Source organism: Python bivittatus, unplaced genomic scaffold (genome assembly GCF_059951505.1).
Source record: "Python bivittatus isolate LINGU-HERP-01145 unplaced genomic scaffold, Pbiv_v1 ctg000070_np1212, whole genome shotgun sequence".
In the NCBI taxonomy this organism is placed as follows: Eukaryota; Metazoa; Chordata; class Lepidosauria; order Squamata; family Pythonidae; genus Python; species Python bivittatus.
Window position 1 is genome coordinate 44,981,597 of NW_028277034.1, and position 27,621 is coordinate 45,009,217.

Sequence of the window (27,621 nt, forward strand, 5' to 3'; positions counted from 1 at the left end):
GACTCTGTGCAGGATTTTATGTGCACATACCTTTAAGTATGTTTTCTGACTGAGTAAATACAAACTGCAAAGTGAGCATCAGTTCTCGGATTTCAGCCAGTTCCTTTCAGGAGCTTCAGAATACAACGAGCTACATCTCTGTGGCCCAATAAGAGAATGAATCTGGGTATAAGCTGTACTTCTGTGACATTAGCACAAAATGAAGATTTTAAGCATTACCAGAAGAACAGAAAATGAACTTAGATTGGCTAAATTCAGTTTTATGAACGTTGCAGAAGAATGAAGAAGACTAAGTTGTGGGAATATGCATGGTGCTGTCAAAAATAACTTAGTATTTGAAAAACAAAGCTGATGCGGAACGTAACAATTCAGAAACCATTTATGGACTATAATTCTGCACACAAACTGTAGCAGATTGGGTTTCTCTTAATATAAAGCTTTACAATATTAGATCCTGACTATTTGGGAATGATAGAAATTACCATTAACTGTTTATTCTGATTGAGGTTTCTTACTACATTGGCTACTTTTGTTAATTATTGATAACTGATCCTATTCCAATAATAATTAAGATTATCTAACATACATTATTTCAAGTTAATCTTATCTTGAACATTCTTTTTAAATTTTACACAATATGTAAATATCTCGTGTTTTTCTTTTCTGTTTTCTTCATTCTTCGTGGCTTTACTATTAAATATCTGTTTAAAATAAAATTTATTTTTTTTTTTAAAAAAAAGTTATAAACTGAGAAAAACTGTATAGGTTTTATATTTTTTAATAAATGGAGGCCTGGTAGCAAGAGACCAATGTAAAGGGATATTCTCTGTATCATTGCTGTAATAAAAAAAATGTTTCTTTTATAATCCTGGAATTCCATGAGATCAAATACTGGTTTTAAAACATGTCCCTTCTATGATAAAGAAAAAGATTGCTTGGACTCTATAGGTATTTCAATATTCTCTTTTCCCGGGAGGGAATGGCCCAAACTGTACATCAGTGAGATGTATGAACATTTAGAGTAGGTCCATGTATATTTTTAGCATAATATTTTAGTAGAAATGTTCTAATGGACAATCCTTATAGAGGATTAATACACACATACATACAGTATGAATTTGCATTAAGGCTTGAAAAATAGTTTAGCTAAACCATCCATTTTTTTCCCCATTCCATGGTGGATTTTAGTTTATTTTAGTTCATTTCATTTTTTAGCATTTAAGGTGGGAGAGTCTGGAGAAAAACACCACCAAACTGATGGTAATGGGGTAAGGAGCAGACATGTGAATCTACTTCTACTGACTACAAAGCAGCAGCATTTTGAGAATTTAAAAAACAAAATCATACATCTGTTGTGAATCAGTGAAAGTTGAGATGTACTTGTACATCCATCAAAGAGGAATGCAAATAGAGTAGAATTTAATTTTAGAAAATAATAACCAGGGGTTTCATTTATGGCTAGACTCTGACACCACTGGAAACCTGCATATACTGCAAAGTGTTCCAAGATTCCAGTATGGCCCTATTGATTACAGCCAGTCACTGGTGCTTCTGGTACTGGAAGGAATATAAAGGCAAGTGTATCCAGTTAGCAGACATCCTGCTTGAGCAATGTTTGAATTCCATATTGTGACTCAGCTTTCACCAATTTGTGACTTAAGACACAGAAATTACCAACAAAACATGCGTTCATTGTAAAGAGGACTGCTTTTTACGGCAAAAGGTGATCAGATCCTATTTCAAAAATATCCACTAAAAGGTATGATGTAAGACATTGTGGCTGTCATGCAGGAAGCATTCAAAAGCATCCTAGAGACAGTAGGCTATATCTCTGTAAGCATCTCCCTATGGATCAGTGCCATCATGCAGTGAATTTTCATGCCATTATTTTACAGAAACCTGAAAGTGAACAATAGTACTTATATGTTGGGTAGAGCCCCCAAATGGTGGAAACTCATCATTAGGTTGCTTTCAGGGACATCTGTTAGTCTTTCAGTCCTCATAATTTTCATGAACAGCAGGATAAATGAATAATCACTTCAGAAATGTAATCAGCTTTGGGCAAGTAAAGTTGAGTGTGAACTGCTAAATTTTGCTATATTCTGAAAGTCTATTAATCCAAAATGGTTCTCCACAGAATATTTGACATGAGTCATTTATAAGAAGGGCCACTGGCTAATCAAACTATAACAAAAGTTCTTCATTTGATGAAAATTCATAAAGAATTAATTTAATATCAGGTTATAATTCAGGCTCAATGAGTGAATTAGTTTATGGGGATTTCTTTTTTTAAAAAAAATAACTCAGAAGAGATAAAAATGTGCAAGATTGTCAATATTCATGAGCAGATCCAAAAATATTAAGAATCTGTTCTGGGACTTTCAGATAAGCTTCAGTAAGTGAAAGTGTTAGATCTTTGCCAATACCTATTGAAGTCTTTTGCCATCATGATTAAATTTTTGTAACCCTGAAGGCTTGGCTGCAAAATATTATGCAAATAATAACCTACTGAGTAAGAACACTTTGGAGAGAAATTTTTGTAAGTCCCTTTTAAAAGAATGTATGCTGGTGAAATTCAAAGTCATTATGGTGTCAGTGAGGATTCCACAGATCCAAACTTCTGAACAAAAATTATTTTCTGACCCTTTTATACACATATGCTGGAAAAGGTAGCTGATGCTCTTAAATATTCAATATGCTCCCCACCTCCATAGAGAAATAAGTGCAAATATAGGTAGTTGTATAGAAAATAAGTTCTCAGGTTTCTATGAGGTTTGGGAGGTTATCAAAATATTTAGAGAAAAAGGGGTCTGCCAGGCAATGGGTATATAATGCAGGTATAAAACCCGTGCTTTGCATTCATTTATAATATTTCAGCTCTACTTCCCAGTGTCTCAAGGAAAATCTCTGTTAACAGACAAGAAAATACTGGGATAGGGGGACCAATGATTTGTAACTAACCTGAGATATTTACAAGCATAGCTTTTGGTCAGATTTCAAAATGACCAAGGGAGACTGAGTACACTGAAATGGACCAGGAGAGAAGTTTGTGTACTAGGATGAAAATATAACCTAGGACTACTTTTCCATAACAGTTGCATAGCCCAACCCAAAGCGCTGAAATAATTTGTGGGAAAAGTCCATTTCTTAACCCTGGACTGTTGTTCCTGCTTCAGTTATGGAGATTGTACAACTGTGGACATAGTTAACAGGAATGTCTGCAGTGTGTGTGAGAGAGAAAAGTTAATATGATGGACATTTACTTTTATTTATTTATCATAATTACCTCATGACTGAAGCTCTACCACTTTTCTTCATGTATCAATGTGTCTCCCGAATTTGCCCCAAGAGACAGAGAGCTAATTTGGTGTAGCGGTAAAACACCCTAGGCTAGAAATTGGTAGACCATGAGTTCTAGTTCTGCTTAGGCATGAAAAAAGAAGTTTTATGAAGAATACAGAAGTACTGTGTCCTACACAACATCCAAAGTATTTCCAAGTCATCTGTGAGAGATGTTCAATTATAATGGAATTCAATGAAATTACTGAATCTCTAATATTGCTAATGTACAGTCTCTTGGGAGGGAATGTCTCTAAATTATAATGGAATACTATATTGGAGGGATTCTGAAGCAAATAAAAGAGAGAGAGGCAAGTTGAGTCTTCTTTTACTCCTCCCCACTATAATATACATGGATTGTGAGCTGGGCACCTACTTAAACTTGGCTTGATTTAATACTTGCTTGATTGCAATTATGTTCCCTACAGTGTGTTTTTAAGAGAGGTAAAAAATGCCCAGATTTATTTCCCTAAAGATCATATTTCTAACTTCCTTGTTCTTTTTCTGGTTAGATGACTGTGATATACTCTGCAAGGCATGACCACTGAAGACCACTTGAAAACTGCACTTGGTACAAAATGAAGCCACCATTGTGTTAGTGGGTGACAGCTGCTACTCACAAAGAACACCTGTGTGGTGGGCATTCCATGGGCTGCCAATAGGCTTCCAGATATAGTTCAAAATGCTGGTATTAACCTACAAAGCACTTTGTGGCTTAGCACTCAGGTATCTGCAGAACCATCTGCTCCCTCCTCTACAATGTACTTGTCCTAGATAGCAGTTTGGGGTTTCTTTCCCTGAAGGAGATTTGAAAAGAATGAGAAATGAGTGTTTTTCTATGACAGTACCTTTGTACAACCTCCCATCAGAGATCCAGATGGTACCATTTTTTCTGAGCTTCAGGGTAGCTTTCAAAATAGAGCTATTCAGGAAGGAATTTGGAGGTTGACACCTATTTATATTACTTTCAGTTCTATTCTCAATATGTGATTTTATTAGGTTTGATTGAGTAGGCTCATTTACTGAAACACTGGAGTGAATTTTTATTTTATCTGTGCACTGCTTTGGGAAATACAATGATGTAAAAATATAGCAAATAAATAAATACATCTCTCCATTCTCATCTCTGGAATACATAGGTAGGAAAGGCTGATCAATTAGGAAATGGGAATTAGTTCTGCAAGACTGGGAAAGTTTGGTTTCTCAGTATCTAGACTCAAACAGTGTGTGAATAAATTCACTAGTTGCTGATACAGGACTAACCATGCATGCCTTTTTGAAATTCATCCTTACATATAGCATGGCTTTCACTAAATCAATCAAGAAATTTATCATAAAATGTGATGCTCTTTTAATCTGAGTGCTGGCTAGTGGGATTAAATCAAAGCTGGGTCACTGTTCTAGAAAGGCTATAGAACAAAGTCACTGTTGGCTTGGTTCACATGGGCCAACTAGTGTAATAAGAACTGGCTGGAATAAATACAATAAAGTATCAACCAGTTAGCTTTCTATCTTGAGCATACTGGATCAGTTTCTACTTATACAAATTTGAAGATTATATTATGTTTAATTAGCTCTTAATTTTTAAGGGTCAATGCCAATCATAATTTCCCTTTGCAAATGGGATTAATTAGCAAGAGTAATAACATATTCAAGCACAGATAAACTGTGAAACCTATGAGCTCCAGAAACAGACAGGAGTGAAGTCAGTCTCGATTTTCTACATTACTGAGTCATGAAATTAATGGAAACTATTACTGAAAGTCTTCTTTTAATAAGAGAAGTGCACTAAAGCTTGGATTATGTTTCTTTTGTATAAAACCAACATTCCTGAGCTAAAAATAATTACAATTCTCATATTGATTAGCTACACTCATTTTACTATACAAAAAAAATCTTCCTTTATAAATGAGATTGTAGTCTTAATAGTTTTTCCTAATTCCAGTCCTCCTTCCTCACCTTTCTCCCCAACATTTACCATCTTGAACAAGTGCCTTATTTCAGAAAGGAAGCCAGGTTTTTAACTAGGAAAAGCTTGTGTTATGAAGCCAAGTTGGGTCACTGGAATCTGATTCTAGGAAACCTTCCAGAAATACATATTTCCAAAGTGAATAGGTGAATTCCAGGCTCAGGCATCTGGGTTTTCCAGCTGCCAAATTAAGTTCTATTTGATGCTACAGTTATTGATTATTTCTCCAGGAAGGAAACAGAAAGATAAATTAGCTAGGGATAAGTCAGCTGTAGTTGGAGAAACTGTTGAGATATTCAGTTATGATCATTTCTGTGTCTAATTGGTTATGCATATGCCAAGGCCTGCTGTGTTGGTGATCAGTTTTGCTGGCTCAATGTGTGTACATGTAATCTACAATCAAGTTAATAGGACAGGTAATCTGAGAATATATATATATATATATATATATATATATATATATATATGGAGAAATTAATGTAAATACAATTGTCTATGATTTACTAAATCATAGATTTTATTCTTAACACACACACACCAAAAAAAAAAAAAGGAAAGGAAAGGAAAGGAAAGGAAAGGAAAGGAAAGGAAAGGAAAGGAAAGGAAAGGAAAGGAAAGGAAAGGAAAGGAAAGGAAAGGAAAAGAAAGGAAAGGAAAAATGGAAACACTTTGGCAGTGTTTTTAGATTTAACTAACAACTCTGAATATATTAGGTATGTTATATAGTCAAAAGTACTCTATATTCGGCTATGGCTACATTATTTATTAAAGGGAATAAGAACTTTGGGTATGAAGTACCAAGTGTTTAGCACTGTCTTCATTCGGTATTCATGAAAATTAGCATACCTTTCTCTTGTTCCATTTCAACATTCCATGAAAAAAAACTGGGATCGATAAACAAATATGGAGGACTCCATTTAGAGTTTCCACCTGCCATGCCCTCTTGGAAGATTCTATTCTGGTTGTCATTACCATCATTCTCTCACCTGATGCTCAACATCTTTTGATGAGTTAGACTGGATTCTTATTGCTAAAAGGTATCTCCTTAGCTTACTGTCAGCCCTTTTAGGTAGTCCAGACAGGAAACCAGAACCATGAGTACTAATACTACTTTTATAGTAAGGTTACAGTTACAGAATCTTGCAAGTCTGAAAACACTTTCCCCCTCCCCTGACTTTTCTTTCTGGAGAACTAGGGAGGGTCCCTTCTGAGATCCCCTACCCCCATCTCTTCTCTGGACTCAGATTTTGTATATCAGACCATTGTCTAGGCTATGGCTATTCCTCCTGTCTCCCAAGATGATTCTTACACATTCTTACATTACACATTATAATAAAGCCCATTACATTCCAATAAAGTAGATAGGGCTCTCTGAGTTCCAACACTTCTCATTGGATTCCTGGTCCTCATGATTGGTTAAGGCCTTTCATGAGGTGACAGAAGGTTGCATCCAAGCAGCAATCAATTCTATTTCAATGAGAAGGAGGCATTATATGGCTCCAGGCCTAGTTATCTCAGGGACTCCTTTTACCTATAGTCATTTGCCTATTCAGTCAGATTAAATATGATCAACCCTCTCCAGGTCTCCTCTCTATGAGATTGCTACCTGATGGGGCCTTGGTGGTCAGCCTTCTCAGTTGCTGCCCCCACCTCTTTGGAATTCCCTCCCAGTGGGAATTTGATCAGCCTTATCCTTCTTAAATTTCAGGAAAGTTTTGAGGACTACCTGTTCCATCTTGAGAGGAGGAAGGTGCTGTTTGGTTGGATGGTGGGGTTGCTAGCCTGTGATATTTGTATTTGTTAGGTTTTAAAAAAATACACTTAAATGTATTTGAGGTTTTCTGGGGCATTTTATTTTATATGTTTACATAAGTTAGCCACTTAGAGCCTGCAGGAATGGATGACATACAAGCAAAGCACATACATACATACATACATACATACCACTATTAGCAGTAGTTTTTCTGTAAATCCTGCAGTTATCTAGGGCACTAGCCTGTTTTTGATTCTAGCATTTCTGGCATACACCACTTGAATTTTCTATTAGGAATTATGCCACTTAAATTATGCAATAACTTGTATCCCACATTGCCAGTTGTCATTTTCTTGTTGCCCCCTTTCTTGTAGAATCTTTTTCTCTGAAGGTTTTTCCCTTTTCTTTTGTGTCTTTAAGCCAGAAAGGTAAAACCAATCAATGTGCAATGCTGGAGCCCATAACAGAAAATGACAAATGTACTGCAGAGGAATATAAGTTATAACTTTTCTTGCAATAATAATTGACTTGCTGGCTTTCAGTGTATCAGAATGGCATTCTTTCATTCCTATGACTAAAAAGTTCTAAGAGAGATCAGCATGATTGTTCAGATATTGGATGCAGAATACAGGGAAAGTTATCAGACTTTTAGAACTTATATTGCTCTGAGTAACTTTCAAAGCCTGCTTATAGAAAAAAATACTTTAGTTGAGAGAGGGGAAATGGAATTGGATCTTATAAAATATTCCATCGTGGAATATATCACTACTATATTGCTACTTTCCAAACTTATATAATAGCTATTTGAAATGATTGCCATCAACTTTGAATTTATGGAGAAGGCTCTGCCATACTTTGGAAGACCTCATGCTTCCAGTGTGAGTCATGGCTGACTGAAGACGTCTCCGCGGAGATGATGACTGTGAAAAAAAATGAAGGACTGGTGAGTAGATGGTTTGACCACTTAATGGATATTGGAAACCTTCAAAGCGGTGAGCTTAATTTGACACCTGGTGAGTTTTACCTTCTTCTTTGGATTTAAGAAATTTTAAACAGAGACTTAAGAATTTAAAATAATATACAATTGGCAAAAAGCAAAAAAAGATTTTGATTTAAGAAAGTTTTAAACAGATTGGGAGACCAGAGAGATTTGGAATATTGGTTATTTTTGCTGTAAGATTTGAAAAATACAAGTATATAATTAAATAATATACTTGTGGGAAACAACTGAAACAGAATTAAACCCAAACTGAGGCTTGATGAAGGTTGCAAATGGACACTAGAGAGAACTAAAGGACCAGGCAGAAAAGAGTTAAAATGACTCAGCTGGCTATAACTTTTTCTTGTCTTAAAGAGTCCTTTGAAAAAATGGACTGAGATATAAATAACTAATATCTCAGAAAGGATACATATTTCAAAGGATAAACTTTTAGAAGATGATGAGAAAGAATTTAAAAAAACTTTTACCTGACATAGACATTATAGAGTTTGAAGGCATGGAAGACAACAAAATTGAGATTACCAAAATGAGAATACAAAAGACAAATGAAGAAAAGGATTTGGAAATGGAACAGCTGTGACAAGAAATCCTGGATGATGTCTCTTTGTGGGATTTATAAAGTAGGCTGCTGAAAGCTTTGAAGAAACCTTTTAAATGCCAAAGTGTGATGAAAGATCAAATCCTGCAATACCATTGGAATGATTTAAAGGTCAAGACTGTGCAGAGCCAAAAGAAAGAATATAAAGTTGGACTATTTGACCAGGGATAAACTATTTGTTTGATATTTCTGGTAACTCCTAATAGACTTTTTGCTGAAGCAGGACTGAAAAGATGACGATTTCTGGATTGCATATAGATAAAAGTTAGGCTATGGGGAGAAGAGTTTTTTTATTGGTAACTTCAAAAGAAGGTGAAGATACTATATTATCTTCAAAAGAAGGTGAAGATACTTACTATATTAGCTTATGCTCAGTGTGATGAAGGTTGGAAGCCAATTATTTATTATTGTCTTAGTTGCCTTTTTCATTTTCTTTTCTCTTCTACATTTTTTCTTTTTCTTTTCTTTTTCTTTTTTCTGAACCTTCTGAACTTTTTATTTTTTCTACTAGTTTAGTTTGTATTCGTTTTTACTATGTTTATTACAAGCTCCAATACAATTATTTTTTAAAAAGGGAAGACCTCATGATTGGATCCAGAAAGTCCTGGCTTTATTCAATAAAAGAAGTGTAGGTAGCTTTAGATCAATAGCTTGATTCAGTAATTGGCAGCCTCATAGTTTAATGCGAAGTCCTGCTAGGCTAGGTTTCAAACACATGATCTCCATGATCTCAACAAGGTTTGTTTGTGGAAAGGGAAATATCCATGTGCAGTAGAGAGTCGTAAAACCTCTTATTCAAGGTTCATGAGTGGCAAAGGGATGAAAGAATTAGTCTTTTTCTTAATGCCACAGACAGTACTTTCTAAGAGTTCCCACTCTTGAGGTGTAAGTCATTAAGTCTCAGGTAAAATGAGTGATGTATTTACCAGTTCACAGTTCTTTAATGGCTTTAAATGAGCTACAAATACCCCTGCTACTCACAATGCAAGTATAGCATAACAAAGTTTAAGTTATATTAAATTTTAAAACTTACCTTTGGTATCATTTAATATTTTTATGCTGCTCACTTGAGCCATCCAAAATACAATATTGTGTTTCTCTTTCTCCAAAACAAGGTATTATTGACCAAAATTTGCTTTTATAATCTGTTACCTTCTTGTTCCATCTTCCTGTTAGATCATGAATGTTAACGTTCCATTTTGTACTTAACAAGCAGGAACTTATGTTACCAAAAGAATGAATAAATGAATTATAAAACTGACTAAATTAAAATGTATATATGCTATACTGTTGACATGCAAGAGAGGGAGAGGGAGAGAGAGAACTAGCAGGTCAGAATAAGCATAATGCTAAATTTCCCATTCCTACTACTTGTGTTACATATGCCACAGGCAGTATATGCTAATAGGATAACATCCTTCTGCTATGCATGCCTTACTCTAAAGTACGTTGAAAGTATTAAGTATAGACTAACTTACATTGTAACATTTAAAATACAAATCCTGTTTTAAGTCCTAGCTAATTCTACATTACATCCTCCTAGACACTTAATGGAGTGTACACATTTTTATACTAATATATGATGCAGAACATCCCATGTCCTGAGATCACAGTAACTTGTATAGCTCAGGAAGAATGTAAGTAACAGCAGATGTTCTTCTGAGTAATACCATATTTAGAGATCAATGGGGAGAAAAACCAGGTCTGCCATATGATCCCATATTTTAGTTTTCATTTCTGAAATGTTGGATGAATAAAAGGAACTTCACAGCCAGTTCTGCATTACCTGAAGATAATAACCAATACACAATGATTCCTTTCTCTTGTATATCTATAGGTGTTTTATTTTAAGTTTAATGAAAGAAGCATATAGCCTAAATTCTTCTTCATCCACAGGATTTCTAAACAGAAGCAAACCAAAAGTTATCTAAAGGCATTCTTAAACAACCAAACAACCAAACAGCAACAACAACAACAAAAAAACACTAGGCAGCCCTTGCAAGGCTGTTCATGCAATACATTATAAGGAGGCAAGTATGCAATCCACTTTGTTAATTCAATGAATAGGACAGATCTCCAGGATCCAAGATACCTTAACTATTATCAAATCACTGGTGCCCTCTACTAGGTCATTTAGGGATGAGGATATCTGTCAACATCAATTCTTCTTGGACAATCATTCTCTTGCTCGGAGTTTGTTTCGGCCCATTTAAATATCAGTTTTTCATTTTGAAAGAAAAAAAATCCATTAATAGTGGTATGCACGTAACCTGAAATATTTGTGCACATTTTTTTTTAGTTAAGAATCATTACATTAGTATTTTGAAAAGTGCCAATTTTGGTGTACCATATTATTGCAATGTAGGTTTGGATCATATGAACATCTGTAAAAAACATTGGACCAAATCCATATTTCCATTTATACACTGGATATGGTATATCTTTTTGCTTTTATTAGCTTATCTGAAAGAAATCTCCAGAGGGAAAAAAGTGGGAAATGAACAGAAAATAGACTCTGTCCCTTTTTTAATGTGCACTGCATATATGAGACATGTATGTGCAACATATGGCTACCATCTTGTCTTTTTTAACTCCCCTGTTCACTTTACAGTAGTTCCTACTCACCTGTTCCAAGAGCCACTGCCCCCGCCCTGTGCTTCTAAAGGATTATATCAAATTTTCATTTACTGAAGCCTTTAAAAATAATGGTTGTGTCCCTTATAACTAAAGAACATAAATGTTAGAAGAACAATTATTTTTTCCAATATTCTTTGAGCCTGTTCCAATGATGTGCTATAATAATGTAAACTGACCTACATTCGGAAAGTATTCAGAGCCCCTTCACTTTTTTCAATTTTGTTATGTTGCAGCCTGATACTACAGTCATTCAAATTCATTTTTTTCTCATTAATCTGCATTTAGTACCCCATAATGAGAAAGTGAAAACAGAATTTTAGAAATGTCTGTAAATTTATTAAAAAGGAAATATCACAATGTGAAATATCACATTGGCGTAAGTATTCAGACCCTTTGCAACAACACTTGAAACTTAGCTCAGGTGCCTCCCATTTCTCATCGTTGCTGAACTGTTTCTACACCTTGATTGGAGGCCACCTGTGGTAAATTAAATTGATTGGACATGATTTGGAAAGGCACACAGCTCTCTATAGAAGGCCTCACAGCTGATAATGCATGCTGTATTAGAACAAAAGCCATGAGGTCAAAGGAACTGCCTGCAGAGCTCAGAGACAGGATTATTGCAAGGCACAGATTCGGGGAAGGCTACAAAAAAATTTCTGCTGCACTGAAGGTTCCCAAGAGCACAGTGGCCTCCATAATTTTCAAATGGAAGAAGTTTGGCACAACCAGGACTCTTCCAAGAGCTGGTTGCTCGGCCAAACTGAGCAATCGGGAGAGAAGAGTCTTAGTAAGACAGGTGACCAAGAACCTGATACTCTGACTGAGCTCCTTGTGGAGATGGGACAAAGTTCCAGAAGGACAACCACTACTGTAGCCCTCCACTGATCTGGGCTTTATGGCACAGTGGCTAGACGGAAGCATTTCCTCAGTGCAAAACACATGAAAGCCTGCTTGGAGTTTGCAAAAAAACACCTGAAGGACTCTTAGACTGTGATGAACAAGATTCCCTGGTCTGATAAAACCAAGATTGAACTGTTTGGCCTAAGTTCTAAGCATTATGTCTCAAGAAAACCAGGCACCGCTCATCACCTGCCCAATACCATCCCAACAGTGAAGCATGGTGGTGGCAGCATCATGCTGTGGGGGGTGTTTTTCAGCAGCAGGGACTGGGAGACTGGTCAGGGTTGAGGGAAAGCTGAATGGAGCAAAGGACAGAGATATCCTCAATGAAAACCTGTTCCACAGCGCTCAGGACTCAGACTGGGCCGAAGGTTCACCTTCCAACATGACAACGATCCTAAGCACACAGCCAAGACAACACAGGAATGGCTTAGGGACAACTTGGTGAATGTCCTAGAGTGGCCCTGCCAGAGCCCTGACTTGAACCCTATTGAACATCTCTGGAGAGATCTGAAAATGGCTGTCTACCAATGGTCCCCATCCAACTTGATTGAGTTTGAGAGGATTTGCAAAGAAGAATGGCAGAAAATCCCCCAATCCAGGTGTGCAAAGCTTGTTGTGTCATGACGAAAAAGACTCGAGGCTGTAACTGCTGCCAAAGGTGCTTCAACAAAGTACTGAGTAAAGGGTCTGAATACTTATGCCAATGTGCTATTTCAGTTTTTCCTTTCTAATAAATTTACAGACATTTCTAAAATTCTGTTTTCACTTTGTCATTATGGGGTATACACTGAGTGTAGGTTAAAAAAAATGAATTTGAACGATTGTAGTATCAGGCTGCAACATAAAAAAATTGAAAAAAGTGAAGGGGGTCTGAATACTTTTGGAATGCACTGTATATCACCTCTTAAATTGTCAACAAAATTTATTAACTAATTTTTTTAATGGAATTATAAATATTTTGGGGAGGCAGAAACTGATGTCTGTGTATTTGCACACAACTGGAATGCACAACTATTCTTATTTTCAAACAAATACAGACTTTCAATATGCTATGGTATATCACAATCTCTTCACAGCTTTTAAGTTTAGAATAGCTTCAATTAAAATCATACATTTTAATTTGGGGCCAAGATTAGATTCAGGGAAATATGCTATTAACCTGCTGCATTATAATTTGGTGAAATAGTTATCTATTCTGACCCTTTAAAATCAAACTAAGTTTTAAAAAGGATGTTTCATTTAGCATCCAATTTAGATAATCACAGAAAATTAAATTCAGAGGATGACAGCACAGAAATAAAAAATACATAGCAATGTATTCTAATTTATTTTAGATGTACATTGCCTAAGTATTTTTTTTAAGATTTATATTCATGTCATTATCCTTTTCTAGACATTCTCTTTGTATGCTCTGCAATATCCTTTTGTCTCAATATTATGTTTTTTAAACTGAAATCAACATTCATTTCAGAAATGAATATATCATTTGTTTCTATGAATTACAGGTTTCAGATAATATTATTTTTAAAATCTAAAACGATATTAAACAAAAGGGGGGGAAAATCCTGCTCAAGATATCAGGTATATGAAATTACAAATGACTCTGCCTTATTTGTTTACAGCCAGTCCTCATTTAGTGACTACCTTGTTTAATGACTGTTTGCAGTTATGATGGTGATGAAAAAGTAACTTTATGACCAATCCTCACATTTATGACCTTCACAGGGCTGTAAAGCAAAGCAAAGCTGAAGTAAGATGATAAGCATAATTGTGGTTTCACTTAGTGACCACTTCATTTAATAACCAGGTTATCAATCCCAATTGCAGTTGCTAAATGAGGACTGCCTGTATTTGAAACCCAGGATGTAGGAAAGCCAATAAATTCCTTCACTTCTATTTCAGACACATTTGAAAATGGTATTTATTTTAGTGAGGGCAGGATTTTCAATACTTCTTAGCATTGCATATAAATGTTGCAAATTAAATTAGAGCCATAAACAAATCACCTATTAACAGCCTCTATTCATTTTGTTTAATTTCTCCTGGTGGAAAATATATTCAGTGATATTTATTTAGGGTGGTGCTTGCTATTAATAAAGGATATTATACCATTACCATCCTACACAGTGTTCCAGAACAAGTTCATATTGTTGGGAAGCAAGAATAAATTGGGAAAGCAGGAAAGGAACAGCGAGGGCCAAAATAAAATGATGGCAAGAATTTAAAGAATATCTTGTAAAAGCTAATAAGAAATTCTGTCTATTACCTATCTTTCAGTATCTCTTGTCTAAATTTTTGTTCAATTCTCTACCATATGCAACTAGAAGCAATGGTCCAATATCTCAATTCAATTGGCAATCAATCAGCCAGAAGTGCAAGAGTTATCTTATTACTTTTACCTACTGCCCTGTCTTTCTAGCAGTATATGGTGCTCAAGGAGCTACCAATAATAAAAGTAAAATAACAAACATATTTTAAAAATTCAATTAAGGAATCATTAAAAAGATATCAATCAAAACAAACAGCACCCACCAACTCAGCAGGAAACCAGCTTTTGGAAATAAAGGGATTAGCCTGCTGCCGGTTTTTGTTTATTTGTTTGTTTCAATTATCCCTGCCATAAAACAACAGTAAAATATTTAAGTTTTTCCAAAGACATCAAACAGAATATTCTACACTGAAATAGAAAGTGGAAAAGGTAAGGTAAACAAACATAAAATATAGGAAGATGTCGATTTTTAGATCAGCATCACAATTTAATCAAACTGAGTGTTAAGTACATCCTGTTGAGTTTGGTGGAATTCTCTTTGAGATGAGCGTGCTTAAGAGATCTACTATAGTCCTGCGGAAAGCTCTGTGCTTTTTATTACAAATGCCTAAAAGCAATGGGAAATATTTCATAACGTTTTTGCAGTGCAAAACAAACAGTTTTCTTCTGGCTACATTAATGACATGAATAGCAATCACGCCTTCAGTAACATAAAATTTCAGGCACAGAGGGAGATTGTTATCAGGAACTCAGCATGTGGATAGGTGGGAGAGGCATCTGTACTTTCCATCTGTCTGAGCATTTTTAAAGGAACCACGGAAGAGGATGAGCCTAGTTTTGCACTTCCCACATTTTTCAACTTAGTAAAAGCCCGTGGATGTGGCTGCCTGTTTACACAGAATTAAAATAGGGAAGCACAATATCCTCCTTGCCTCCAACTATGTTCTAAGTCTTGGTTGCTTGGCATGTTCAAAATAAATGTTTTAGCAAGTTTCAGTGCTTGACTAAGCAAGGTTGGGCTAATTAATACTTGGATGGGAGATACCAGGGTTTTTAGGACAGACTGAGAAGTTGAAAAGAATCCTAGAACAATGCACTGAAAAATTATTTCCATATTATTGTCAAGAACCCTGCACGTTAGTGTTTATGCAATGGGGCATATAGTTTTTAGTCGCTTGGTATGGCTGCTGTTGTGCAAAAGGAGAGAGAAAAAGGAGAGAAGAAGGTCAATTCTAGCCTTGATGCATGAGTGTACTCTCATGTAGGCTGATGAGCTGACCTGGCTGCTATCCAGGCCTGTGGTGGGGAGAGGTAGGCTGGAGATGGCTGACTACAGACAGATGGTTGGAGTCTTTGGTGAAGCCCTAGTATCTGGGGAAGGACTTGGGAGAAGACCCCCAAGAGAGGTTCTTCCTTCAGCGAAGGAGACGCAGATGGTGATCGGCTGAGCAGATCCAAGGAAAGGAGATGAGCAGTGCTGAGCACCTTCACTCATAAATCCAGCACATTCCTTCTTTTTATTCTCTCTTCATAATCTCAGAAATGGGGGAGGGAGATGGTGTGAAAGGAGAGGAGGTTAAGCATTTAAGGGGAGAGTTACAGAGGAATAGTCTCTGAGAGAGGGACACAGGGAAAACTGACACTGGGTAGAAGCCAGGATCTTTATGTTGTATTGTAATTTCTTTGTTGATTGTTGTGAGCCATCCAGTCACTGATAGATGGGTGGCACACAAGTTTAATAAGTTGTTGTTGTTATCTTGTTGTAAATACCTGTTATAAATAGTTTTGCTGTATATAGTAAAGAAGAAGTATAAAAACCTTCACTGTCTCGGTTTCTCTGTGCCAACTGCCACCCTTGTAAACCTAAATACACCTCCAGTTCTAAAAGAATCCAGTCACATTGTGACATATAAATGGTGCCTGAACAGGGACTGGTTGTGTATTAAGATGGCAGTTGTTGTGCACACAGACAATGGATGAATGAGAGGGAAGAGGTGCTTGCCAAGCTACTGAATCCAAAGAGAGCAATTACTAGAAGTTTGCTAACGTGTTTGGTGGTCTCAGGGGTGGGGTGGGGAGATGGAAGATCAATTGCAAAGCATGTAAGAAATGGTAGATGCCAGGCATGCCATGGTGGCAGCTCAAAGGGAGAAGAGGCAACAGTGGAAGATCATCATGAGTGATTATCAGGAGTTTGAGCAGGAGCAAAGAAAATGGGAAAGAAAAATTGAAAGCCAGAAAGAGAACATTCAAGCAGCTTGTGCAGAACCTGAAAAAGGAGGGAGGTAAAACAGATGGGAGAGAATTGGAACAGGAGGAAGAATCTGAGGAGGAAGATGTGGGGGCTGAGGTAATATCTGTGCCTGTGAAATTACGTAGCACTATCTAGCTATGTTTGAGCAGAGAGCTAGAACATGAGGCTGGCCAAAAAGAAGCTGGATGGCTAGATTAGTTCTACATTTGGCTGGGAGAGCCTTTCGTTTGTTCATGCAATTGCCAGGAGCTCAAGCAGGAGATTACGATGCTATGAAGGAGGCAATTTTCCAAACACCTCCTCAGACTTATTGGCAAAAGTTCGGGGACCATGTGTTCGATGCGAAACAAGGTTTCTATGAAACATGGGCTATCCTGGAGGAGGCAGCTAATAATCTGTTACAACTGGATGTCCCATGCAGAACTGTGTATGAGATATTACAGCTGACAGTGTTAGAGCAGTTTACAGAGATCTTACCTAGGCCTATTCGTTTCTGGGTGCAGGGGCACCAGCCAGAAACTAGAGAGGAGCAATAAGACTAGCTGAGGGCTATGCAGCAGCCCAAAAAGTAGAAAAGACTGCTAGATGATGACCAGAAGAAAGGAAGGTTGGGGAAAAAGCAAACCCCTTCCTCCCCAAAAGAGGAGCTAGTGTTTTCTTCTAAAAGAGGGGTGGGATGCCCCTAAAGGAGGCGAAGGGATTTTAAGCAAGGCAATTCCCATTAAATGTTTCAAATGTGGGAAGTCTCATCATGGAAGCAACATGTGCCCAAAGTAAGAGATGCAAACAGCTAGTTATGCAAAGCCTCAGGAAACTGCACAGTCCCTGCCCATGATCCCAGTCAGGATCAAGAACATCACTATGCAGGATCTAATTGACACAAGGACATGTCCCTAATCACAGAGTTTTGGTTGTGAAGGTTGTCCCCAAAAGGAAGAAAATAATTGAAAGCATCTCTGGAGACATAAGGAAAATCCCCATTGTGGAGTAGGAGCTGTGAGTGGACGCCCTGAAAATTACTGCCACACTAGGGGTTGTCAAAGTGCTGGCTGGCACGCTAGCAGCCTCTTTGAGCACTGAGCCCCCCCCTCCCCAATTCAGGCACCAAGTTAGTGACAACTAGACAGCAAAAGAAAATGGCTGAGAATCAGCCACAGCCAGAGGGAGATGAATTTCCCTGTGCTGAGCACTGCCAGGCAGACATAGGAGCTTTGCAAAGAGCAGCTCGGTCTTTACAAGGCTGCTGGAAGGGAGTGTTCCCTAGTGGCATGGTCTGCAAAGATAAACCAATCTTTGTGGAAAAAGGGGAAATGCTAGAGAGGCTCAGAAGGGGCCAGCAGCAGGAAGAGGAGGAAGAGCTGCAAGGGTTTGGGACATAATCGGGGGTAGCATGGAGCCCAAGCAAAGAATGTTACCAGCATTAGACAAGGGCACCTTATTTCTAGAGACAGATCTAGGAAGGCTGCTCTAAGCATGATGAACTAAATATGTTTACAGAATTGCCATGACCAAAAGCCAAACATAGAGAATCAAAATAGCCCTTACATTTGCACCTTCCAAGCAATTCCCCAGGAATACTAGATATTTGTAGCACTATGGTTAAATATATGTAAATATCAGTATATATGTATTTTAACCAAAACAGAATTATACAAATAGTATATTGCCTTATTTTTCTGTTTGCAATATTGACACCAATGAAGGGGTTTTTTTTAAGCCTCCCACCTTGTTCTTGTTTTTTGTCATCAATAAGAAAGAGGTTCGTCTTCCTTGTAAGCAGTAGTCCCCATGTGGGTAGAGTTACACTTGAGTTAAAAAAAAAAATACAAACACTCCCAAGCAAACCAATATCAAGCCTTGGAATGGCAGCAGTGATATGATATTTTACATTCCAATAGTTTGTCCCTAATTCTTTCAAATAACTAGGAGAGATATACACATTTGGGAAATTTACCGAAGTAAGAACTTGAGTTATGACTTACCAATTTGTGCTCTCATATAAGTTTAGTGGGAGGTTAAAGAACATGAATGAATATCATATTAAATATATCACCATATTATTATCTCAAGATTAAATATTTAATTTCTGGTTGGGACTGAAAATATATCTCTAAATCTACTTTTGGAGGTTATGCAATATTGTATTCATGTTTTATATCATAATGATAACCAAAATGTTAAAATTTTTAAAGTGGACGACTTATATGATAGCAGTTGAAAAATAAAAAGGATACACTGAATGGAGGATGTCTTCTGTGTAAAAAATGGGGGGAAGACTCCGGTTAAGATTCTGGAACTGTTGCAATGCTTAATATTTACGTATCAAGCCTGCTCAGAAAGGACTTGCAAAGAAGATCCACTCTGGCACTTCTCAATCCATTGTCTCACAACTACCCTGAGGGTCATGGCCCACACTTTGAGAAACATGGCCTTACAGTAATGTATTCTATGAAGAAACTATCATGCTTTTCATTTCTTGTCAGCAATTAGTCCTGTTAGAATTCCATTAGGGAAAACAAAAAGGAAAAAAAAAGTCAGAGTCCCTCTTAATGGCCTGTTAAATTTCATACCACAGAATCATCTTCTCCAATATTATCTTTTGCTTTGGGGTTGGCAACTACATGACTGTGTGGTACCATTCAGTGGATAATTTTGATCCACAGCCTCCCAAATATAATAGTGCTAAATTTTTCCTCTTTGTATCATCATATATCAGTATTAATTAACATAATTAGAGAATATTGTTTGGAGAAAGTGTTCTGAAATATAACATAGGATGCATTTAATTCAGAAATGCATTTTTTTTTTTAATCTGAAGGTTTCTTTCCTCTTCCTGACCTTGAAAATTTATGCCTCCTTGTTTCCCCTTGTATTTGGCCATTTTCTTTAATATCTCTTGAAATATCTAGTAGATTACATATTAAAATTGGTTTTAAAAGAACATCTGAACTTAGATCCCAGTTGAAACTCTGATTAAAATGAACTAAACACTTGTGTAATTTATTTTACCTGAACTATGGTTCCATATATCATTCAAACCCTATCCCATTTCCAGACATAGAGCTGGGTTACAGAAATGGTCACAAAGTGGAATTGCTTCTACAGCATGACTTCACTCTGGACAGAAAGGGCTAAGGAAGGAGACATCTGACCCAGTTGTAATCAGGCCTCTATACTCCTGCATTTTTGTTTGCAAAACAATAAACAAAGGCAAAAATGACAATTGGCCAGCCATATTGGGGAAACTTGCTGGGGAGGAAGGGGAATTGCAGATGACTTTCTTCAGTTGTTTCACATGTCATTAAAGGTTACCATGGATAAATCACTTACATAACATTAAATTATGCTTTGTTTACATCTGTACCCTTCAACAATCAACTTGATTATACAACTAGTCTTAAATTTGTGGGATCCAATGTGTTAGTTCTTGTGCAAGCCATTTTGCTACTCCAAATTTTTCCTGCTAGAACTAACATTCAATTTGAAGCAATAAATGCTCCTGACATCAGTTCTTGCATTCCACAATCTCTCCTTCATCACGGTGCTGTCTGAAGCAGGTTGTATCATCCTGCTTCATAGAAGCTGTGGCAATATATCTAATATTTTTGCCCCAAAGGATAAATAAAATATACACAAGTAATAGAGGAACAATTGTATTTTATTTCAATTCTGCAAAATTTGGTCATAATTGATCAATTATTGCCTAATGCAGCTGAGAGAATAGTTAAGAGTATTTTGTGGTTGTTGAATAAGTTTTTTCCCCCCGTCACTCTAGAGATGTTATTAAATATGACAAACAGCTGAAACCAATGCAGATTCCTCTTTACATAAGCAAATCAGAGAGGGTTAAACTAGTGGTCTATGTGGCATGTTTCCAGGCATATTTTATTCAATTAAAATGTTGGTACCAATGAGATGCTGATAGGTTTGTAAACTGAACCGTCAGTACATGAAGAATTCCACAGGGCCTTTAAAAAGAAGAAGAGAATGTCAAATGAAGTCTCAAACATTAAGGTCCATGTATCACTGGCAACAGAGACATAAAACAACATTTGTGTTACCAATCCTTTGTGTTTAAGAAGTTTGCATTAAAAATATTTTAACTGTTAGAAAAGGGTAACAATAAATATTTAAATAATAATTAAAATATGTAGGATGGTGCTACAATAATAATAATTAAAATGGAGTCTAAAACACTACACATATGTCAAAAGAAAAAAAGGCCTCCTTTCTAATGTACCCTTGTCAGTCATCCCTTTCTTGTAGGAAGTGAAATGGAATATAATCATTGCTAACTACTGAAAATAGTCTGTTGATAAGAAACCAAAATGAGGTCAGAGTAAAAGGTGAACAAAGGCTCAAGAAAATCAATTTTGCAAATCCATTCTATAAAGGAAAGAATTTGTTCAAAGCTTTATGAAAACAACAGAACACTGCATTTCATTTTAGTATATGAAGCTTTAAAGCACGTGTTAGAGAACATCTTCAAGACACCATGATTTTAAACATCCATTGTTTCCAACCAGAGAATAAAACTCTGTGGACCAACATAACCTATATTAGCTGCTTAACAGGCAACCTTTCCCAAATGAACCAAAACTAGTTCTCAGCTACAGCATCTCTTAAAGTACATCTGGCACACATTTTTTTAAAGAAACTACCAAATTTGAATAAAAGAAAAGACATAGTAATAATAATATCCATTAGGGGCTTTAAAACTTCTGTATTGATTTGGTTAATCAGAGAAATTAACATGCAGATGAAAAATATTTTATTTAAATTAATGAATGATTTAGGAAAGCATGTGGAAAGCAACACCTGAATACATAGGATAGGTGAAATAGATAGTTAGATACAAAACACTTATCTTAAACTTATGGAAAAAGCAAGTATTTTCTCAGTGATGGTACCCCTATAAGTTCCCTTTCCAGAAAGACCCATTAATAGTCTTAATCAAGATTCTTCCTGATGTAATTTTGTTTTGCTTCTGATTTAATTTATTTCAGTTGGATTTCAGCTTGATTAAGATTTATTAATATTGTTATTAATTCACTGTAAAATTGATGGTGCTCCCTGCTGTTGCAATTCGTTGCTCTTTCTGATGCATTACTATACTGTTTTTAATAGATTTTTAGTTGTTAATGTTATTATTTTTATAGAATCTCATTGGTGGCTACTGATAGGTAGGACATAAGTAGAAAAATAAGCCAACCACAGAGCAGTCCAATTCAGGATGAAGCCTCATAAATGAATGCAGAGATAAAAATTTGGATATGCAATAGTTCAGGTGGTACATTTTTCCCATGTAACTATGTTATCACTGTTAATTGTGGACAGCCCCAAGATAGAATCTCCTCCAATTCCCATGTTTCTTAATGGCAAGACAATCCTTTAAATTTAATGTAAATTTCACCAAAAAAGAAACCCACAAAAACAAAACAAAACAGTAACCCACACAAAGCTATTCCATGCAGTTCACTCCAAACTTGAGAAATAGAAATTCCATACAAGTAAACAAGACAGCAATCCACATCAAAGGACAGAGCTCACATCAAAGGTCAGAGATTTACTTTAGAAGACACCATAAAACAAAAGATAACAGAATGCTCTTTAAGGAAAAGATAATTTTGTTTTAGGTTTTCTCTCCAAACCTTGATTACCAATACTCTTTGAAGGCAGGTTGTAAAGGGAAAGAAAGCAGAAACCAACACACCTAGCTGTTCCATCAACATGAGCATTTTCTTACTAGTCACAGTTCATAATCTCACCAGGGGAAAACAACTAAATTTCAGTTAAATTACCTAGCAATATTCCCTATTGAGACCCAATGATTAAAATATGAATCTAAAACTCTTGACTAACATCTGGAGGCTTTCCTTTATAATACAATATTGAGAAATAAAATAAAATGATTGAGCTTTTGATCATTATATGTATAATAAATTCATCCAGTTATTGATAAGCAAGTAAATGTACATGTATATGGAAAGATTTCAAATTCTGATGATAAATTTTCTCATATTCATCCCAGAGCAAATTTAGAGAATGGAAGAAGACTGTTGATAAGACATGTAATTATTGAAGCATCGCATGACAGTAGACAGAGATTTTATTTTATTTTTTTCAGTTGCAGAAGGCATTTGAGAATCATTTAAGAGCAAAAGATGAATGAGGTGGTCCACTTTTACATCAATACACAAGCACAGGAGTGGCAAGAAAAAAGAGGCTCGTAGAGATTTAAATATTAATTCAGGAGATAAAAGAGAAAAAAATCCCTGTAAAGTACAGTTACTTACATCATGGCCTACAACTTCAGTCTGTGTGGATTTATCTACTTGAGAGACAAGAGCACTCTGTAAATGCTGAGCTTTTTCCTGTGGGAAAAAATAAGACATATTCCTGGTCAGTCATGCTAAATTGATTTTCTTAACATTTTCAAAATAACTTACCCTCCTCCCCCACCCCAAAGGGAAAATATCCCACAGTAGCAACTGGGGAAAGAAGTGAGGATTTTTACAGTATTTTTAAGGGAGAATACATTCTCCTGATGTTACCTTGCTAATGCATGTTTTAGGCAGAGGCTGAGGTCATAAATCAGGCATAACTGTAATTCTAAGCATTAAGGGGAAAGTCACCATGGTGTGATACACAAAGGACCATTTCCTAAGAAAATAATGTAAGACTTAAAAATACTTTGTAAGAATCTGATATTCTTTGGAGATGCTAATAGAGTTTTATACACACCAAATCATCTGTCTTAAAAAGTGAAGATGTATGGACCCTTGGTTTGCATTTGTTTAGCCAAGGGAATACAGAAAACAAAACTGAACTAAAACTATGGAGGACAATTGACTGTGAATGAAAGATCAGGAGAAAAGATCCAAAAAGATTTATTATAATGCTTATTTTCCACTTGCCATACATACTTCCTCTATTCCAGTTTTAAATGCTCTAATTAATTTTTTATCTTACACTTGATTATAAAATTCATTAAGCACCTAAGTTTTACTGACACATTATTGAGGGATATGTGAATTATTTTGTTTTTAGTTATTTGCATATGCCCATTTATAAATCTCTTGCATTCTGTCTCTGTTAATTTACTGATTTATATTTTACTCCATAAAATTTGCATTCTAGTACAAATTTAATTATACATTTGAATGATCATCCCAATAATATTTCTAAAGGCATTTACTTTCAAAACACAGATATGCAATTTTTATTTTTATTTTCCTGAGAAAAGTATATGAATATTTGTGAACATCAAAAACTGGTTAACCACTGATCCATGTATCAGTTTCTCCTTGCTAAGACTGAATCCCTCAAGCATCCTTAATGTTATATGTTCATTTGGAACTACTTATAGGAAATGTAATTTGACCAACATTATTTATCCCTGGTTAATTATTTGGCATTAATTTGCAATTACCACAGACTTCCATTAAACACACACATGGCATGGATCCAGCAGCTGTATTCACAAATGCTTGAGAAGAGGTATTTATTCTTTTCGTCAAAGTCTCACTAAGATAGCTTTATCCACTAAGATGACTCATGGGACAATGAGACAGTGACTCACATTCCATTCTCATTCTGGCCAGGAAAGCTGCAGCATACACACACACATATGACCATTTCTAATGAATTTTGTATGTCATAGTGAAAACAGATGTTTGTGATTCCAAAAGATGCAGCTGCCATAGTGAGCTCTGTTCTGCTCCATCTTGCTTTCCATCCTTATGAGTTAGCACCACTACAAATCCTTCTACTTTTTTTCTTGAACTATTGACCCTCTTTCTAGCTGTTTTATGCAGACTGCCAATTCCTTCCTGTCTAGAATTTGGAGCAATCTGTATGCCATGCCCTTTGCATGCCAAAGAAATAGAGGGAACAAATTGCATCTTGATGATTAAGTGGTATCTCACAACACAGAGGCAAGGTATAAACTTCTAACTATCAATGTCAGGAGATACACTACTGTTAGATGTTAGAATATATAACAGATTGATGACTTCATATTCTGATTCTGGGTTCTAAGATGCAAATGACTGACCACAGAGGCAAAGAAGGGGCTAAACTAGATACATTTTTGATATGATTCAGCTGAGCTCCTCCTAATGATCTGTGAAACTGAGGAATCTAGAAATATAACTCAGAACAGGACCTCACATTGAAGCATGATCTGTTCTTTTATTTCTTCCCTTCACTGCATGACTCTTCAGAGCCCCTTCTAAGCATGATGCTTGAGAGGGGGAATTTCTTAAACATAGATCTCTACTATAAGAAGTTCCCTATTCTTCTAATCCCACTTCTAGAACTTTCTACTTATACAGAAAGGAAGTCTGCTGGGTTCTTACTCGGAATTATGTAATTGTAAATAATGGCAAAGAAAAGGAGGATCTATAGACTCTTCCTACTCTTGAAGGATATAACTAATATAATGGTTTAATTTTTGAAGAACTGCTATAGTATCTACAACATGTAATTTAGGAATCACTTTTTTAAACAATGTGCAGATGAACAGAACAGTTTAGACAGGTCAGCCTATGCACATACATTTTTTTAGTTACTCATGTACTTTAATTCCATGTACCTAGCTGAATTTCCTAAGATTCCTAGACTCTCAATGCAGCACACAGTGTAATATAATATATTGCCAAACACAATAAAATAATGAAATTAGAATGTATTACAAATCAACACATTGGTTAAATCACAAATCACAGATTAATAGCCAGCTTCTATTGGCTAATACTTAAATTGGATAGGATGGTTAGTCACAGATATCTATTCTTCTCCCATTCAGTCAGAAGGGCATTTCCCAACACTTGCATAAAGAACTTAGGCATTATACAATTCCAACATGTGCTTGACTTGTTTATTATGCCATATTTATGCTGTACGCTGTGCAGAATCACTTCTTGTGAGATGAGTAGCCATATAATTTTTATTTATATCTGTGTGTGTGTATGTATGTGTGTGTGTATATATATATATACAGTGGGGCAAAAAAGCATTTAGTCAGCCACCAATTGTGCAAGTTCTCCCACTTAAAAAGATGAGAGAGGCCTGTAATTTTCATCATAGGTATACCTCAACTATGAGAGACAAAATGGGGGGAAAAAATCCAGAAAATCACATTGTCTGATTTTTAAAGAATTTATTTGCAAATCATGGTGGAAAATAAGTATTTGGTCAATATCAAAAGTTCATCTCAATACTTTGTTATATATCCTTTGTTGGCAATGACAGAGGTCAAACGTTTTCTGTAAGTCTTCACAAGGTTTCACACACTGTTGCTGGTATTTTGGCCCATTCCTCCATGCAGATCTCCTCTAGAGCAGTGATGTTTTGGGGCTGTCGCTGGGCAACACGGACTTTCAACTCCCTCCAAAGCTTTTCCATGGGATGTATTGTCGAAGGCTTTCACGGCCGGCATACAATGGCTGGTGTGGGTCTTCCGGGATGTGTGGCCGTGGTCTTGAAGTCTTGTTTCCTAATGTTTCGCCAGCACCTGTGACCGGCATCTTCAGAGTGCAGGAGCACAGACAGGAGCAGTTCCTGTCTGTGCTCCTGCACTCTGAAGATGCAGGTCACAGGTGCTGGTGAAACATTAGGAAACAAGACTTCAAGACCATGGCCACACAGCCCGGAAGACCCACACCAGCCATCGTTTTCCATGGGGTTGAGATCTGGAGACTGGCTAGGCCACTCCAGGACCTTGAAATGCTTCTTACGAAGCCACTCCTTTGTTGCCCGGGTGGTGTGTTTGGGATCATTGTCATGCTGAAAGACCCAGCCACGTTTCATCTTCAATGCCCTTGCTGATGGAAGGAGGTGTTCACTCAAAATCTCACGATACATGGGCCCATTCATTCTTTCCTTTACACAGATCAGTCATCCTGGTCCGTTTGCAGAAAAACAGCCCCAAAGCATGATGTTTCTACCCCCAGGCTTCACAGTAGGTATGGTGTTCTTTGGATGCAACTCAGCATTCTCTCTCCTCCAAACACGACGAGTTGAGTTTAGACTAAAACGTTCTACTTTGGGTTCATCTGACCATATGACATTCTCCCAATCCTCTTCTGGATCATTCAAATGCTCTCTACCAAACTTCAGACAGGCCTGGACATGTACTGGCTTAAGCAGGGGGACACGTCTGGCACTGCAGGATTTGAGTCCCTGGCAGCGTAGTGTGTTACTGATGGTAGCCTTTGTTACTTTGGTCCCAGCTCTCTGCAGGTCATTCACTAGGTCCCCCCATGTGGTTCTGGGATTTTTGCTCACCGTTCTTGTGATCATTTTGACCCCACAGGGTGAGATCTTGCATGGAGCCCCAGATCAAGGGAGATTATCAGTGGTCTTGTATGTCTTCCATTTTCTAATGATTGCTCCCACAGTTGATTTCTTCACACCAAGCTGCTTGCCTATTGCAGATTCACTCTTCCCAGCCTGGTGCAGGTCTACAATTTTGTTTCTAGTGTCCTTCGACAGCTCTTTGCTCTTGGCCATAGTGGAGTTTGGAGTGTGACTGTTTGAGGTTGTGGACAGGTGTCTTTTATACTGATAACAAGGTCAAACAGGTGCCATTACTACAGGTAACGAGTGGAGGACAGAGGAGCCTCTTAAAGAAGTAGTTACAGGTCTGTGAGAGCCAGACATCTTGCTTGTTTGTAGGTGACCAAATACTTATTTTCCACCATGATTTGCAAATAAATTCTTTAAAAATCAGACAATGTGATTTTCTGGATTTCCCCCCCCCATTTTGTCTCTCATAGTTGAGGTATACCTATGATGAAAATTACAGGCCTCTCTCATCTTTTTAAGTGGGAGAACTTGCACAATTGGTGGCTGACTAAATACTTTTTTGCCCCACTGTATAATATATATATA

The 27,621-nt window shown here is 36.6% G+C and overlaps 1 protein-coding gene across 4 annotated transcripts in view; it reads right to left on the reverse strand.

Moving 5' to 3' along the window:
- CCSER1 (coiled-coil serine rich protein 1) overlaps positions 1–27,621 on the reverse strand; it is a 738,752-nt gene that overhangs the window by 274,056 nt on the left and 437,075 nt on the right. For 3 of the 4 annotated variants that reach the window (XM_088133054.1, XM_088133055.1, XM_088133056.1), the window contains exon 9: positions 23,022–23,099. In XM_088133054.1, the coding sequence (XP_087989180.1) occupies positions 23,022–23,099 (78 nt within the window). Of the gene's footprint in view, positions 1–20,371; positions 20,694–23,021; positions 23,100–27,621 lie in introns of those variants that run through there. The other variant, XM_088133057.1, reaches the window with a different exon arrangement.